This window comes from Gasterosteus aculeatus, chromosome X (assembly GCF_964276395.1).
Source record: "Gasterosteus aculeatus chromosome X, fGasAcu3.hap1.1, whole genome shotgun sequence".
Classification (NCBI taxonomy): Eukaryota; Metazoa; Chordata; class Actinopteri; order Perciformes; family Gasterosteidae; genus Gasterosteus; species Gasterosteus aculeatus.
In genome coordinates this window covers 10,113,175-10,130,262 of record NC_135698.1, presented here as the reverse complement: position 1 = coordinate 10,130,262, position 17,088 = coordinate 10,113,175, and the positions used below count along the sequence as shown (strand labels likewise).

At 44.1% G+C, this 17,088-nt stretch overlaps 1 protein-coding gene across 1 annotated transcript in view; it reads right to left on the bottom strand.

Annotated features, from left to right (window-relative positions):
* Window positions 1-13,803, bottom strand: part of LOC120809750 (transcription factor Maf) — a 41,218-nt gene extending 27,415 nt beyond the window's left edge. Inside the window, exons 1-2 of the mRNA XM_040163785.2 lie at window positions 11,555-13,803; window positions 5,271-5,341 (exon numbers count right to left, since the gene is read on the bottom strand). Of these exons, the coding sequence (XP_040019719.1) occupies window positions 5,314-5,341; window positions 11,555-12,531 (1,005 nt within the window). The 5' untranslated portion in view covers window positions 12,532-13,803 and the 3' untranslated portion in view covers window positions 5,271-5,313. The remainder of the gene's footprint in view (window positions 1-5,270; window positions 5,342-11,554) is intronic.
* Between the last annotated feature and the right edge of the window lie 3,285 nt (window positions 13,804-17,088).

Sequence of the window (17,088 nt, the reverse complement as noted above, 5' to 3'; positions counted from 1 at the left end):
TAACAGGTAAGGAGGTTGCGGGGGGGGGGGTTGGGAACCTCTGCACCTTCCCTTCCTACTCCTTATTTATTTGTCTGTATTAGTTAGCTCCTTCTGAGCACTTAAAATTAATGTCATCCAGCAGAAAATAGAGGCTGAAAGCTGAAATTCAGCACTTTCCCAGCAGCCTGGTTATTTATCAAGCTAACAAGGAGAAGATGCATCCCGTTTCAGCCGGGCCCAGGAAATATGTGCCATTAAAGCCCAGAGCCAGTGTTTGAGAGCTGGGGAATAAAAGTGAGGGTGTCAGGGGGAGGGGATGGACGGCATTGCAATATGGATGCAGAGAGACCACCGGACCCATTTATATAAGGGACAATAGATTCACTTCAGTGGAAGCGTGAGGAAACACACACACACACACACACACTCAGTCTGCGCAGCCACAATACGTATTCTGCATGTGCTGCATGTGGCTATGTGAAGTGCGGATTCGCTCATGGCTATAAAAGACGACCCTTTAGGGGATACAGAAGACATAGTTTGGAGCTCTGAATAAATCATGTGCTGCCAGAGCGAGCTTAGCTCTCATTTTCTCTTTAGGAGCTGGGTGTTGAAACACGTCCCGAGGACTGTTAGTATTGTGCCGTGTTAACATCTCTGTAGCATCGGGAGCTAACGCCGGAGTGCTGGAATTCAATTAGGCGCCGAGCGCGGCGCTAAGCAGCTAGCATTGGGCAGTCACCGCAGGGAAGAGAGAGGAGGGGACGGTAACGCGAGGGGAGCGAGGAAGTGTGTGTGTGTGTGTGTGTGTGTGTGTGTGTGTGTGTGTGTGAGGGGAAGGAGGCTGCAGGGGGAAAGGAAGGCCCTGGGCAGCTGGCTGCGGTGATACAGGGGAATACATTTCATCACACTAACCTCCGGCTGATCACAAGTTCCTCCCTCAATCACGCTGTGAACACACAGTCACAACCCGAGGACACGATGGCTCGGAGGCTCTCGAACACACATTCTCATGCATACACACAGTGGTAGAAGCTTTACTACTAATTATGTTTGAATAAAAAAACACAATCCAGGCTTAAACAACTGAAATATCAGAGAGAAAGTTGTATATTAACATAAGTTGAAAAGAGGAGCGCGCTGTTGTAAGATGTTTGGCTCCAGGGTGCAGTTTTCTCCACAACTATTGTCTTGTCTGTTGTAAGAAAAAGTAAAAACACATATAACATTTCTAAAAACAATCCAAACCTAAACACAGTTGTTCTGCATTCGCTTTGTGTATCTTTAACTCTAGTGAGTGACACATCTTTCCTTTTTGTTATGTCTCATCCAGAACTCAAATCTATTTTTCAGAGCAGGCCTAATAATGAGCATTCATCTTGTTCACATCCTCCTTGTCGTTTGGATTTTCTGGATTGAGGGATGACTTCTGTGTGGCTATCAAGACTGTCCGGCGTAACGAGTCTCACACCGAGCAGCTAGCGGTTATATATATCCTGTGCAGTGACTGCGTAGAGAAGTGTGTCACGAAGCAAATCCGAGTCGCTGCAAAACACAAAATAACCCAACGCAGCCGCAGTGTTTTTCAGATGAGTATTCAATGTTTTAATTAACGGGAGGTGGTGGCTTATTTTTTATTTTCTTAAATCCTGTTCAAAGAAAATGACATATGGTTTCATTGACTATTTTGTTCATTTTAGAAGTATTTAGTGAGGAGACAAAAACAATAATAAGCATTATCATCAATCATCTGCATGGACAGTATTGATATTTTTCATCAATAGTTGTATTTTTTTAGCTTTGAAAGCAGCCAACATGCGATTGCATTGTGTTTCACAGCACCTGAACACGTGCTCTCTCGCTCTCTCTCTCTCTCTTCTTCTTACACACCTCGATGCGTCTGTGTGCATCTGTCCTTCCTCCTCTGCCGTGCACAAAAACCTGACCCGCCGCTGTCAGCCACAGAGGCACCTTGCGTCCCTGTGCGGCCGACTCCCCCCGTCACCGCGACAGGGGTGGACGAGTAGGGGCAGGCGGTGGAGGGGTGACGGGGAATATTGGGGGGAGAGAGAGAGTGAAAGAGAGAGAGAGAGAGAGAGAGAAAAGCGAGGGCTGGTGGGATGTGCAGGGCTAAGGATCATGGAGGCGTGGTGGCTGGGTGGGGGCTCAGAAGATTCCTCTAATGTGCCCTCTCCACCCCCCCTGCCTGTGACCTCAGAGCTCCTGGCAGCCAGAAAGTGCTGAAGCACGCAGGTGTCTCACACACACGCGGGCGCACAAACACATGCTCCATTCCAGTAACACACATATATAGATGCAGGTGTACTTTTGCAACCTGCATTCTGCCATTTTTTTCTTTTACTCTTCATTCCTCGCTGTATTAGAGCGTCACAACCACGCATTATCGGGTTTGTGTAATTGGTCAGCAGTATAAAAAATGGACAGTGATGGAGTGCACAGCAAAGGCAAAACAAGCATGCGCGTCACAATGCTGAGCGCATGAGGAAAGTCGAGTATACTGTCTACTGCACAGTAAAATTAGCTGATGCTGAGGCTGTAGTTTCCTCCGTCCAGCCTCTCGACTGTTCTGTGTAAAACCTGAGGTGTCCAGAGAGTGTGCTGTCCTGTTCTGTGTGTGTGTGTGTGTGTGTGTGTGTGTGTGTGTGGTGGGGGGGGGTGGGGGGGTTAGGTTTAGAGAGTTGTATTACAGTGGTGATGAGTCGCCTGGCTGCGATGCTGATACCTCAGCAGCACCCTGCATTGACCAGGCCTTTAAATAAAGCCTTCGATCATCCAGCAGCAGAGAAGGTCACCGCCTGCCTCTGGTTACCCTGCCTGTCTGTCTGCATCCACGGCCCGGAGCCCTGCTGCCACCCCTCGCTTCCTCCATTCCCTCGATCCTTCCCTCCATTCCCTCAACCCTTCCCTCCATTCCCTCAACCCTTCCCTCCATTCCCTCACTCCCTTCCTCCATTCCCTCAACCCTTCACTCCATTCCCTCGCTCCCTTCCTCCATTGCCTCATTCCTTTCCTCCATTTCCTCGATCCTTCCCTCCATTCCCTCGCTCCCTTCCTCCATTCCCTCACTCCCTTCCTTCATTCCTTTGATCCTTCCCTCCATTCCCTCAACCCTTCACTCCATTCCCTCGCTCCCTTCCTCCATTGCCTCATTCCTTCCCTCCATTCCCTCGCTCCCTTCCTCCATTCCCTCAATCTTTCCCTCATTCCCTCGCTCCCTTCCTCCATTCCCTCACTCCTTTCCTCCATTTCCTTAGTCCTTCCCTCCATCCCCTCACTCCTTTCCTCCATTTCCTTAGTCCTTCCCTCCATCCCCTCACTCCTTTCCTTCATTCCCTCAACCTTTCCCTCCATTCCTTCACTCCTTTCCTTCATTCCCTCACTCCTTCCCTCCATTCCCTCACTCCTTCCCTCCATTTCCTCAGTCCTTCCCTCCATTCCCTCGCTCCCTTCCTCCATTCCCTCAATCTTTCCCTCCATTCCCTCGCTCCCTTCCTCCATTCCCTCACTCCTTTCCTCCATTTCCTTAGTCCTTCCCTCCATTACCTCACTCCTTCCCTCCATTCACACAATCCATTCCTCCATTCCCTCAGTCCTTTCCTCCATTCCCTCAACTCTTTCCTCCATTTCCTCAGTCCTTCCCTCCATTCCCTTGATCCTTCCCTCCATTCCCTCGATCCTTCCCTCCATTCCCTCACTCCCTTCCTCCATTCCCTCAACCCTTCCCTCCATTCCCTCGCTCCCTTCCTCCATTTCCTCAGTCCTTCCCTCCATTCCCTCACTCCTTTCCTTAATTCCCTCATTCTTTCCTCCATTCCCTCAACCCTTCCCTCCATTCCCTCACTCCTTTCCTTCATTTCCTCAGTCCTTCCCTCCATTCCCTCAATCCTTTCCTCCATTCCTTCACTCCTGTCCTTCATTCCCTCAATCCTTTCCTCCATTTCCTCAACTCTTTCCTCCATTTCCTCAGTCCTTCCTTCCATTCCCTCGATCTCTCCCTCCATTCCCTCACTCCTTTCCTTCATTCCCTCACTCCTTTCCTCCATTCCCTCACTCCTTTCCTTCATTCCCTCACTCCTTTTCTTCATTCCCTCAATCCTTTCCTCCATCCCCTCAGCCCTTCCCTCCATTCCCTCATTCGCCTTCTCTCACCCTGGAGTGAATGTTTGCGCACAATTCCTGGTGCCATCCTGTCCTCCGTCCCTTAACTCCTTCCCTAACTTTTGCCTTGACTCTTTACATCTATCCATCCTCTCCAGCTATTTTCTAACTACCAACTTTAGAGCACGACAATGTCGCTTTCGCTTTTCCTTCCCTCAATGCAGCATCCTCCTCTGCTATCGCACCATCCGTCCATCTGCGTGTCAGCCAGAAATACAAAATGATGTGCAACGTTTGTCTCCGCAGAGAGAGCTGAGAAAGTGAAAGGGGTCAAAGGGTCAAGGCAAAAGTTTTGGCCTAATCCCATGAGCAGAGCCGGTGTCGCTCTCATGTCAATCAAACAGCGCTGTCAGAGCCCTAAGGCTGCAGAAACGCATAACATCGCACACATCAAAGGTTGGCCGAGTGCTAAACGAGAAGCAAGAAAAAGATCTAATAATGAAACCGTCCCTGGTGTCTACTGTCCCAAATGAGTGGTTCCTTATAAAAGGAAATCAATAAAAAAGGTGTTGGTTTAATTTCACCCAGAGGAAAGATGCAACAATCTTACTTTATGTTTGAGGCATTATACTTACTTTGTTCAAATGTACTAACTAATATTGAACATTTTGAGATGTCAAGGAGAAAATATGTAAGACTCCTGTTTGAGGTGTTTTCTTTTGAATGAAAGGAATGGAAATATTTCTACGTCACCGACAACTTTGGCATCAAGTAATTGAAAACAATGAAATTGAAAATTTAAAAATATGCAACATTTTCAGTAATTTTAAACGTTCTCAGCATTTTTGTTTTTGATTTTTGGGATGTTGAATCGAATATATAGATGAATCCAAAACATCTCTAACATCCAATCCAAGTTCATTCTGTAGTGGATCAGTTATTCATCACAATATTTTTTTAAGCTTAGTTTGAAGATTATGTGCTGAGTTTTGATAAATATATTGAAGAAATTTAGATCACTTTTCTATCACTAAATATTTGGTATTTAATCTTTTTATATTTATTCAATTTGAAAGAGGTTTGAAACATTTTAACAATGTGAATGTTATATATTAATTTGTGTTGAAAAGCAAAGTGCCGAAGATGAAGACCGGAGAAGAACAAGTTACCTGATACTCCAGGATAGTGGGACGGAAGAGTCATAGCTCTCGATCACAGATGGAGGAATTTTCTCGACGTCCTGTGAAAAAAAGAAACAGAAATGTGTTTTAAAAACCCAGAGCGTGATACAACAAAACAGGAAACATTTGAACATTAGGTTGTTTGTTCCAAAATGGTCAAACAATATAATAGACTAATATTAGTCTTTTTACAAAAGCCAATACAACTTTGCGCGACATTTTTGGCAATCATATTTCTTTCAAACCATTACGCATAAAAGCTGATTTCATTCACTGAAATACAAAGCCAACAATTCAGAATAACCATTCATGAAATTGTGAATAAAATCGGTGAGATATTTCAACCGACACGCACACACACACACACACACCTTGCAGTATTTCAAAAGCAAAAACAATACACATAAAAAGTATCTAAAATAAATTGTAAGTTGAAACGTTACGTTATAGCAATGATTTATTAAACACTATAATTATTTATTTAACTATACAGTGTTCACAAATGTCTGGATTTAATCCATCAGACAGCAAGAGTAAATAAAATATGCACCCATGTGAGCGTACATACGGGAAAAAAAAACGATCGTTCTGAAAAGCCTTTTGCTGCCTTCCGGTAGAATGAAATTGAGGCAAAGGAGCAACAAAGTACATCTTTTTCCAACAATGAGGGCCATTCATTTCCCTGTAACCTGATTCACCCTGAGGCCAAATGGACTCTGACCCATTCAGCTATAGAGGAGCTCGCAGCACAGACGAATGCTCAACATGGACACACAAGACTCTCACATGAGAATGTACCTTTGCAGCCACATATAAATCAATCTGCACATAATCACACTCAGCTACCGGTAAAAGACAAACGGTGCTTAATAAACACACCACACACAGAGGAACATTCAAGCACACACATAGGCTGAGATTCACGCACTCGCACACTCCCGCTGGGACACATACTTGCACACACGTGTCTACTATGCGCACTCTGTCCTTGATACGGGGGAAGTGGGGCCGGCGTGCACAGCGCTGCTATGTGGCAGCAGTGTGTGGGGTCAAGGCCTTTCCCAGGTACAAATGAAAGGGAGAGCAGAGACTTTGCAAAAGCTGAACAATACGGTGGGTCACCTTGCCGGGCTAAGAGATCAATGTCTGTTTGACTGGCTGAGAGAGAGAGAGACAAAGAGACAGCGAGAGACATAAAGAGAGAGCGTCTTACTGCAGCAGAGGGGTAAATCAACTCTCTCGCCTCATTGAGATGCAGGTAAAACACACAGGGGTCGGGCTCGGCTCCGCCCTGCATGACGCAAACACGGGCACGTGCAAGGCTTAAAGACGCACACATAGACACGCACACACTCAGAGTCGCATGATGCCCTTAGTTTCTAAACACCCCCCCACCCCCCCACCACGTCCCCTCACTGTTGAAAACATCAACACAGCCTCAGCTATGTTTATCCGTGAGTCAGAATATTGTGATCACATGTAATTAAATCATAATTAGCTTTCATCTATTGCCCTTTAGTGATGCATTCTGAGGAGAGCTCCCTATACAAGTATATGCAAATCTAGTGTCTTAATTCTACTGCAACAAACCCAAGACACATTACATGTATGCACGTTCCTTCACAGCCGAGCATTCACAGTAATCTCAATTCAACACGGGACTATAGGATTGGATTCAGACAATCACATAAACTCTACTGTGCCCATGCTTCCATTTGCTGGAAAAGAAATCACCGTGTAAAGCGGATCAGATACATACAGAGGCAGCTTCACAGCCGCTTCATTCTTACCACATGCACGGCCACGACAGGAGGGGACAAGTTAAATTATTAGGGTTTCAGATAAATGACACATAACTCAGGACACCGAGCAAGACAGAGGAAGAGAGAGAGGGGGAGGGAGGGAGAGAGAGAGGGAGAGAGAGGAGGGTAGGGGAGAGAAGCTCTGGCTTTGCGGGTCTAGATGATGGACGGACCACAGAGGAACATAAATGCAGCTGATTTAAATCAATTTAAATGTAAATGTTTATCGCATGGAGTGATGCAGATGCGGATTGAGTGGAAGAGATTGAAATTGTTTCCTCTTTTGAATGCGAATATGTTTTCTACCCTTTAGGAGCGCTTGTCATGGGGAAAGGGAGCACTTACTGGGAAGAAAAGAAATGGAACATGAGGCTCCAATTGTTACGCAATCATTTTTAGTAACACAAAACATATAGTTTTTGATTCAGTGATAGTCATGAAATGATAACATATTGGATTGAATATATTAGTAGTACAGTCTGTTTTTTTTAGGTAGTGTTTTAAGAAAAAAATAGTTTTACTGCTCCACTGAATGTGAGAAAAGAAACACTTCCTATTTTAACAGTGATGAATCAAAATAAAGAAGCTATTTGTGCACTCTGGGCAGTTCAAGAAAAAAAGCTTGAGCTGAGCTTTTGTGTGTTTTTGAGTCAAGTGAGCCTATTTGACTTTATTTAGATATACTTTTGATTGACGTAAGCTGCTAGATTCACAATGTCACGCTACAATGATTCATTCCAATAGATATAATGCACTTAGTGAACACCCGTCCTCCACCAGGTCAAATACAAGACAGTGCTGGCTGGTTATTGAGCACTCTCACGAATAGAAACTAAAAGTGCGCACGTCCTTTGTACTATTCATTTTGAGGCATTAAAACAACACACTTGATGATGATACGAATGTCAATACTGATAAATTTCAAAGTGATTTCCCATAGTTGACCTGAAAGAGAAAGTCCAATATTGTGACAGCAGACAACTACATTATCTTTAATAACCTAATCATTGGACAGACTGCAAATGATCACAGTGCAGAAGTCAATATGCTGGGCCAGAGAATAGAATTACAGTCCACACTGATAAGATGAATAACGTGGTGTGTCTGTGTACTCGCTTTTTCATGCTAAACAGATGAGAGAGGTTGAGAAATGTGGAGGCAGCGCTGACATTGTTTCCTGTGCCTTCTGTCCCGTTCGAAACAGGAAGCGCATCAGTGCTACGGAATCCTCCAGCCCCTTAGTGTGCTCACAAGTCACAACACACACACACACACACACACAAGCCGAAAGCGTCCCACTCAATTTCCACCCGTTCAATGATCAGCACTTTTCCACTTTACAATTCTTACATATCGAGTAATGGAGCACACGCTGGAGAGCTACCAACCATTACATAAAGTAGACGCCCTGTCCGTCACATAACGCTCGAGGTAAGACAGTGCCGAGTAAAAGCCTGAGACTCCACAGGAAAGTCAACTGACCCCCCCTCCGCCTCCCAGAAGAGAGGGGTGCCGTGGAAGAAGAATAGCATCTCCACTTCTAGGTTATAACACAAATGTAATTAAATAGCACACTATATTGACCTAATCAGATAGGAAGGCCATAAATTAGTGGACACATGCTCACTAAAAGGCCCTCTTCTCTCAGCTAGGACGCATCTCTGATCGTTTATCATCTGAAAGGAGCAGGAAGGCAGCCGGTATCTCCCCCCCCCTCTCCTCTCTCTCTCTATCTATCCCTCATGCTGTAACGCTGTCCCTCACTCACTTTTAATCACAGAGAAAATCATTCCTCAAGGCATGAGAGGATGATGCTCTCCATCCTGTGCCTCACTGGGATTTGGAGGGACCTATTTGCAAGGCAGGTGACTCTGTGTGTGCATGTGTGTGTGACAATGCAAGGTGAGACACAGAGCTTGTACAGTCTTTGTCTGTGACACACCATCATTGTGGTGCATTTGAAAGTTTTTGTGAGCTACACAGACAATATTTTACCCCCCCCCCAAAAAACCTCTCCATATTTACATTTAGAGCACAAGCAGACTTGCAAAGGTCTCTCAGTGGGAAACGATAACAACCCTCCCACACACACACACACACACACACACACACACACACACACACACGCACACACACGCGCGCGCACGCACATGGTGGCAGTGACCTTGTAAGGCAGCCTAACCCAGAACGCGTAGCTTTTATCTCAAACATAGCGCTCTTTTAGACGCACTGAGCGGCTTTTACGAGAAGAGTTCAGGCCAAATTCTGCTACAAACCCGAATTACCCCAAGTGCCTCTGTGGCTTTAACTCCTTTTTTCCCTCTTATCAGGATTTCTTGTGTCACAGTTAAATAACGTGTCTTTACTAACGCGAAAGTGGTGGATTGCCGAAATACCTTTACGTGCCATAACCAATGCAACATAAACGTTAAGCACGTTTTAGTCCAACCAATAATTAGATAATTGCAATTGTATCACGGCAGTATTATTAGGTTTAGAAAGTTTATTTCAAGACGGTATTATTTCCATGCCGTCAGAATACCTATTTTCAAAAGTACGTTTTTATGCAAAATCGTGCAGGCGATCGTCTTTGGTTAATTTGAAATGAAACTCGCCTACTGGAAAAAAAGTTTACCCTCATAATCATTTATTCGGTCTTTTCTATGAGACCCTGGGGCTAAAGTGAATTTATATTATCAATACTTAACATTAAAGTGTGATGTTCTTCACGTTTATTGTAAAACAATTGATTTATTCGTCTTTGATTGCGCAACAAGTAGAAAACGTACCTTGTTATTACTCGAGAAGCCAAATAAGAAAAATGAATTCCTTTTTTCTTTTAATTACTTATTCCACCGTGTGCTGCTCAGTGGGAAAAAGAATAAAAACGCACATTGAGTGAAAGAATAAAAGGAGTTCAATGAGCCTGATCTTGGTGCGGTTGAACGCGCCTTGTGCGCAACATCTGCATCGCGATTCAGTCAAAACCCAACAGATGTTTAGGATGTCTGACGTGTAACTTCTCTTGTTTATATTTCAGTTCTGACTGGGAGCAGTGCAGAGGGGACAGTGTGAGGTGTCTCTGAGACACAGTAACAAACCTCATGCGAAAACAAACGAACAAAAAATACCAAAGATTTTCAGAAGAATATATTTGCTTTCCATTCACGACGGTTTATTTATGAAAAGTGCGTTTATTAAATTCCATTTTTAAAAGAGAGCACGATATCTGCCGGTTCATTGTACTGTCCAGACGAAAGATTTGACTGTTCAGGAAGCATCACAAAAGACTTGTAGCTCGTTCTACAGCAGCGGGAGAACTTATCATTTCCACTTCCACACAGTTGACAGTTTATTAACCGAATAACACCCACAGGGTTCTGAGTAAACCTAATTACGTTCCCTATGAAAGGACAACACCTTAACAACACATCATTTGTTTGTTTTTTTGCGCAAGAAAGCGGTCTTTTTTAAATGTATTTCAAGAAAATGCTTCTGTTCTATTCAAAGCGTTTCATCTTCAGCCCCACTTGTTGATCGCAATAATCTATCTGCATTTGCCAATAAAAAATAAACAATATCTCTTGTTTTATTAAATCTTCGGACCTTTCTCACCCTGACAGAATGTTATCTGCGAGCACATAAATCATTGCTGAGCATGAAGTTGCTCCCCCCCCCCCCATGATGTTATTTCAGCCTGTGAGATGTCGAAGGATCCACTCGCGGGGAACTTTTGTGAAAGCAAAGTGATGGATGAATGCACCTGTTCACACGCTTTGCAAATAAATCCCAAAAGGTAATGAAACTGAACAACTCGTGGTAGAATACAAGCGGCATACATTGACAAACACAAGGAAAAAAAATAAAATAAGTAAGAAAACTGTCCGTACATGAGCAGCAATGCGTGGCTCCGCGTCTCTTACAGCCCGACAGCTGCTGTCACTGAGTTCGGATGCTTTTCACATGACAAATGGCTTTGGATGATGTGAAAATTTGATTTTCATGTCAAAAATGACTTCAATGGAAAAATAAAATACATGTCCATGATGATGTAGCTGCTGTTGCTGAGGAATGTTGGATTTCATAAAAGTAATTTTAAAAGGAGGCGACAGGATGGACGATGCACAGAAAAGTGTGATGTCATTTTATGCGGTTTGTCAGATCAAACATCACGAATGGGAAATAAATCCTTTAAAACATTTGTGGAAATTGAATTATCATAAAGTCGTTAAACAGGGATAAATGTGTAGCTCGGTTTAAGGGTGAAAAGAAAGTAAACGAAATAGAGAAAGGTGCAAACCCCTGTTGTCCTTAACTATCGCAGCTTTATCAAAATAACTCCAAATCAAACACGCTCGACCTATTTTTCAGCTGCGTGAAAATTAAAAGTTTTTTTTTCTTTCTCCCAGTTTCTTTTCCGAGGTTCGGTTATTACAACTTTTCTTTTTTTTTTTCAGCGCCGAGACTCACATGAAAAACTCCGGGGATGAGGGGTTGTTGTCGCTGCTGGATCCTCCGTTTTCTCTGAAGCCGGTGCTGATCAGCTTCTCGTATTTCTCCTTGTAGGCGTCCCTCTCCCTGGCCAGCCGGGAGATCTCCTGCTTGAGGTGGTCCACCTGCTGAATGAGTTGCGTCTTCTCGCCCTCCAAGACGTGCCGCTGCTGGACCCGCTTGTACCGGCAGGACTGCGCGTAGCCCCTGTTCTTTAGCGTCCTCCTCTTCTGTTTCAGGCGGATCACCTCTTCCTTACTGACCCCCCGCAGCTGCCGGTTCAATTCCCGCACCGACATCGTCACCAGCTGCTCGTCCGAGAACCGGTCTTCCAAGCGCAGGTGCTGGTGGTTCCCCCCCACGCCGCCGCTGGATTGGGACCCGGAGGAGGAATGGTGTGCCCCTGAGTGGTGGTGGTGGTGATGGTGGTGGTGGTGGTGTGGGTTCCCGTTCTGAGCCGCGGCTGCAGCGATGACCGCGGATACCACGGCGGCCGCCGATCCCATCTCCTCCCCGGCCATGGTGCCTCCTGGCCCCGCTGCGCCGCCGAACTGCTGTCCCCTGGCGTAGCCATCGAAGGTCTGGAGCTGGTGGCTGTTGCTGATCAGCGCCTCTACGGCGTCCTCCGGGCTAAAGCCCAGAGCCTCGGGGTTCAACTGCTGTTGGTACCCGGTCATCCAGTAGAAATCCTCCAAGTGCGCCTTTTGCTCGCTCCCTGATCCCGGACTGGGCGCCGAGAAGCTTGGCGAGGGGGGAACCGAGCTGCAAGGCGTGCTCATCGGGGTGGAAGATAGGGATCCCCCGGCGACCAGGCGGCTGCACTGGCTGATGCTGCGATCGGGCTCCACCGGCTCCTTTTTCACTTCAAACTTCATCAGATCGAAGTCATTAACATATTCCATGGCCAGGGGACTGGTGGGCAGGTCGGAGTTGCTCATTGCCAGCTCTGATGCCATCCTCTTGCTGTTGACAGTCCTCCAAAGGGGGTGAGGAGCACCTGTCAAAGTGGGCTGTTGAGACACGCACTGAGCCAGCTTGATTTCTTTATTTGTTTTCTTCAAAACCGGAGAAAAAGTGGATTTTCACGCACAAATTGCGCAGCGCAGGTTGCGGTTTTGTGAGTCGATAAGTTTTCTTTTTTTCTTCAGCCTGTGTTGCACAGACGCATTGGAGCAGCGCTGTTTCCTCCCTCTCTCCCAGCGTGCGGGTGTCTGAGCGCCGCTGTCTGTGTTTCTACCATTTAACACTTCATGGCTCCTTTTAGGATTAGTGCGCCAAATTGAGGAGGCTCACGCACGTGTCCCGGGCAAACAGTTGCTTTGTGGGGAGAAAAAAAACTCCACCCTAGGATTGATAGTTTTTTCTTCTTCTAATGCATCAGTCAGCCGACGAGTTAAAAAGCATTGCTTAGTTTTATAGGCGCCCTGACGTCAGGACTGAAATATGAAATTGTCCGAGACTCAGCCAATGAGGAGCTCGGCCTGGGGACGCAATTAGCATAATAGTATAGAAACCAAAGTTTTCCGAACTGTCCAAGCGCATTGCCTTGTGCCATATGCCACAAAATATTCATTCTTTTGCCACTTTGCATGGAGAAGAAGAACAAAAGCCAGTAAAATAAAACAGACGTGGATGATTGACAGAATGTGCCCGATGGTAAATATACAGCTGAATATTTATTTTTAGGAAATCGTTAAATTCAATGTGCATTCAATCTTCATCCATCATCATATTAATCTCATTACAATATCATTTAGAGTTTTAATTAAGAGTCATTTTTCTCACCATTTTTTATTTTCGGAATTGCCAGTTTAATCTAACTGAAATCCGGTGTGTTTACATAGCAGCACTTGCGCATGGCATCTCATATAGGAATATTTATAATTAAAAGAGTTAAACTCGACTTAAAACCAAACCTGTTTCAATCACTCTTCCCAAAATGTTAGAAATGACATGCATCCTAATATAATATGAGCCATAGGTTAATCCTATGTTTCACATACAATTGCTAGAAAAACAGTCGATATTCCACATATAATCACATCAGATGGACGAGGTCAAACTGGCATCGGTCTAGATGAATTACAACCCAATGTCGCCACCTTTCGGTACAAAATAATATTCCATGTTGCTTTTATCAGGTTCCGTATACGCGTGTCCATTGTGAAAATTGTTTTCTGTTAAATGAAAAAAACCTTTCTCATTTCATCTTTTAAAAAAAAATCATTTATCCTCATAGTGTCTCCTTTGGCTTGCTCTCAGATTTACTGGAGGATTTGAAGCTCATGTGAAAAGAACCTTTCCCTTGCATAAGTCTTTATGACCAAAGGAGCATTTCTGTTCAAAACAAACACGTTCAAATTCCCTTTCCTTTCCTTTCATAGAAATCCTTGATAAAAAACATTTCCCTGAAGAATACTATTTTTATTTTTTTAAGGTCCTTGTCAACATGAAATCCCCTTTTGTAATGGAATACTGTGGTGACAACACCTGCATCTGATTCCTTCTGGAATCCCCAGTTTCGAACCCATGTAATGATCACAGTCTTTCTCCTGGAGCACAATCCTCAGGAGCGGTGGCACATGAGCAAAAAACAATAAGGACGACTATACACAGAGGACTAGAGAGTAAATAAGAGAACTCTCCCTGGAACATGTCACACGGGGAAGCTTCAGAAAACTACAAAGCCGCCAGCAGATAATCCAACTCCCCGGTGCCACAATGCAAGTAAATATTCTCTTGGTCCCTGTGACTGTTCATGGGGACTTAACGTTAAACAGCAAGGATAAACATCGTGTTTTATTCATTAGAACACACAACGGAGGCCCCTCTGACGCTTTTGAATAGAAAATTAAACAGATGAGGTGTCCCATCTGATGCTGCTACACCGGGCTGCTGTTGTAGTGTAAATTCAGGATGGTCGTAGGAAATAGGCTACGGCAAGATGTTTTTCATACACTAGGCAGTGGTTTTTATGCAGTTATGTACGGTTATGTTGTTATACAGATGTGTGTGATGATGATGTAATTGTTAAGTGTAAACACAAGAGAGCGAACAAAAATGGCAAAATGACGTAAAACACCATTGACCTCAGCACATGTCCAATGGTTTCACACACAAATCATGAGTGCATTTTACGTAGTTCACGTGTCCGCACATCTCCAGATTTGAAGCAGCCGTGGACACAGTGGACACTGGCTGCTGTGTGAGATCTCTTAAACTATAGCATTTATTGGCCTGGGTGCCTCAAGGGTTAACAAGTCGAGTCCGGAGCCAATCTGACCGCTAGTGGTCCTGAATGCACCACATGTTTTCTCCCCTTGGAGTTGCATGTAGGCAATGTCATTCCCCCCAGGTTCACTATGATTTTTATTTTATTTAGGACGATTTCTTTACCTATTGCATGTGCTGCACTCAGGCATATACCATCATACAATCTTATACAGCAGGTAGAGCACCACTTGTACAGGATTACTTCAAGAATAGAGCTTTTGTAAAGATATTTCATTATGACTTATCTAAATGTATAGAAACATCTGCCAGACAACACAAACAACATAAGATCAGCTGTTAATTCCCTCTCCAAATATGTTAAATCAGGGCATAAGTTATGTTTCGGGTTCATTAAATAGCTTCATTAACTGAACAGGAAGGAAATGTTCACTTAACTATGACAATGACATCTACACCAACATGTCAACCTAATAATGTTAAATACTCGTAAGACACATTTTTGAAACAATTTATAAACCCACCACCCCACAGTCACAGATTTGTCAATGAAAACTTTTGTAATGCCGCTAATGCTCTTTCCTTAGGTGTACAGACCAGCTGTGTATTAATAGAACAATACGTCTTAATGAGACACTGTCTGACCTTTCACAGTTCACCCCAGGAGAACACTGATGCATCATGGGTAAACAATAGCCATCGCTCCCTGTTCCCGTGATTTACTGTTACACTGACTTTACTAATTGTTACATCTCTTGAAACCATCTTCCTATCTTTTGCTTATTGAAGCAGAAGGGACTTGTGAGGTTTGTAAAACAAACAACAAGCAAAACTAAAAGAATATGGCAGCCTGTACACCAAAATATGATATTATGCTGGATGAAATATAATCACAAAGGAAGGACGGGAGGATTGAGAGCATTGAGAAAAAAAACTAATTAAAGCTCACTTTATGCATCTGCAAGATACGCATTTTATAAACTCACTCACACAATTCAAAATCTTAAGTGTGCCAAAAATAGCCAAAGATATTGCCATATTCAACAGACAGTAACTTAAATAAAATGACAGAAACTAAACTAAAGGATTTCTGCATGACGAAGATTATTCCTTATAATCATTCATTACACTCCCAATGGGAGGTAGGCTTCGTATTCATTCTCAATCCCGGTTTAATGCCATATATTAAACTCTGGTGGCACCCCAAATGGGGGACAACCAGACAAGTGGGCTCAGTGGGCTCATCTGAGACACATTTAATTAGCAGCAGAGAAAATGAAATGTTTCGTGGGGTCTTAACTAACTGTTGTATCTTTTGTAATAGAATGAGGCATGAGAAGTGAGAAGCTATTACGAGGAGGAGCATGAAGAACGGCCCTCTCTCCTCTGCCAGTGTTTTATAAGGGGGAATAAAAAAAATGTATATTAAGATAATAAGCTCCCACATCACGGAAACAAAGTGCCGTATTTGCAAAGTGCTACGTTTGAGAGAGCAGGCCTAGTCACCCTCTCTCTCTCTCTCTCTCTGCCACTAACTCACTGTTCTGTTCTCCAATCCGGTGCTAATCTGACTTTTATAACCTCTTTGATTCATTTACTCGCTCAGCAAGCAGGTAGCAGATCTGAGTTTAAACTGTTTGTATGTGGAAAAAAACATCTCCACGGTTATGAAGGAGAAAAGGACCCTCAACGAGTGACTACCTCACACACACACACAGATTGAGGATCAGAGTAAGAACATAGGTTTTCCAGTTATATTTTTGTAAAAAACGCTGATGTTCCTCTGTGGTTCAGCCTCAAAGCCTCAGAATGGAAACAATATGCAAAATGAAACACGAAAGCAGTGTAAGGTTCACATTCAAATGAATGGATGCTCTTGATGAGAAATCCAAGTTGAGACAGTCTCTCTCCCTGTGCTGCCAGAAGGATGCTTCTACCCGGTAATTGGCCACAATGAGCAGACTTGCATGTGTCAAACTCTCCTCTTCACATCTGGTTATTGTCTCTCACAGCGGGGGACATCACAGGCGTCGTCTGAGCGGACTCATCTGCTCTCTGTCTCTGTGTAACATGGGACGCACTGCCATTATACTTTATAAACCAGCAAAACTGCATGCATCGTTTGAAAAACGAGATCTCCAGCGGGAACATGAAGAAACACGCCAGCGCGGTTAATGATTTTCCAGGGCTTTATGAATACACAGATACGTGAAATTGGAAAGAAAGAGTAAATATAAGATTGCGGAGGTTTGACGTTGATGAATGTAACAATGTGCACACAC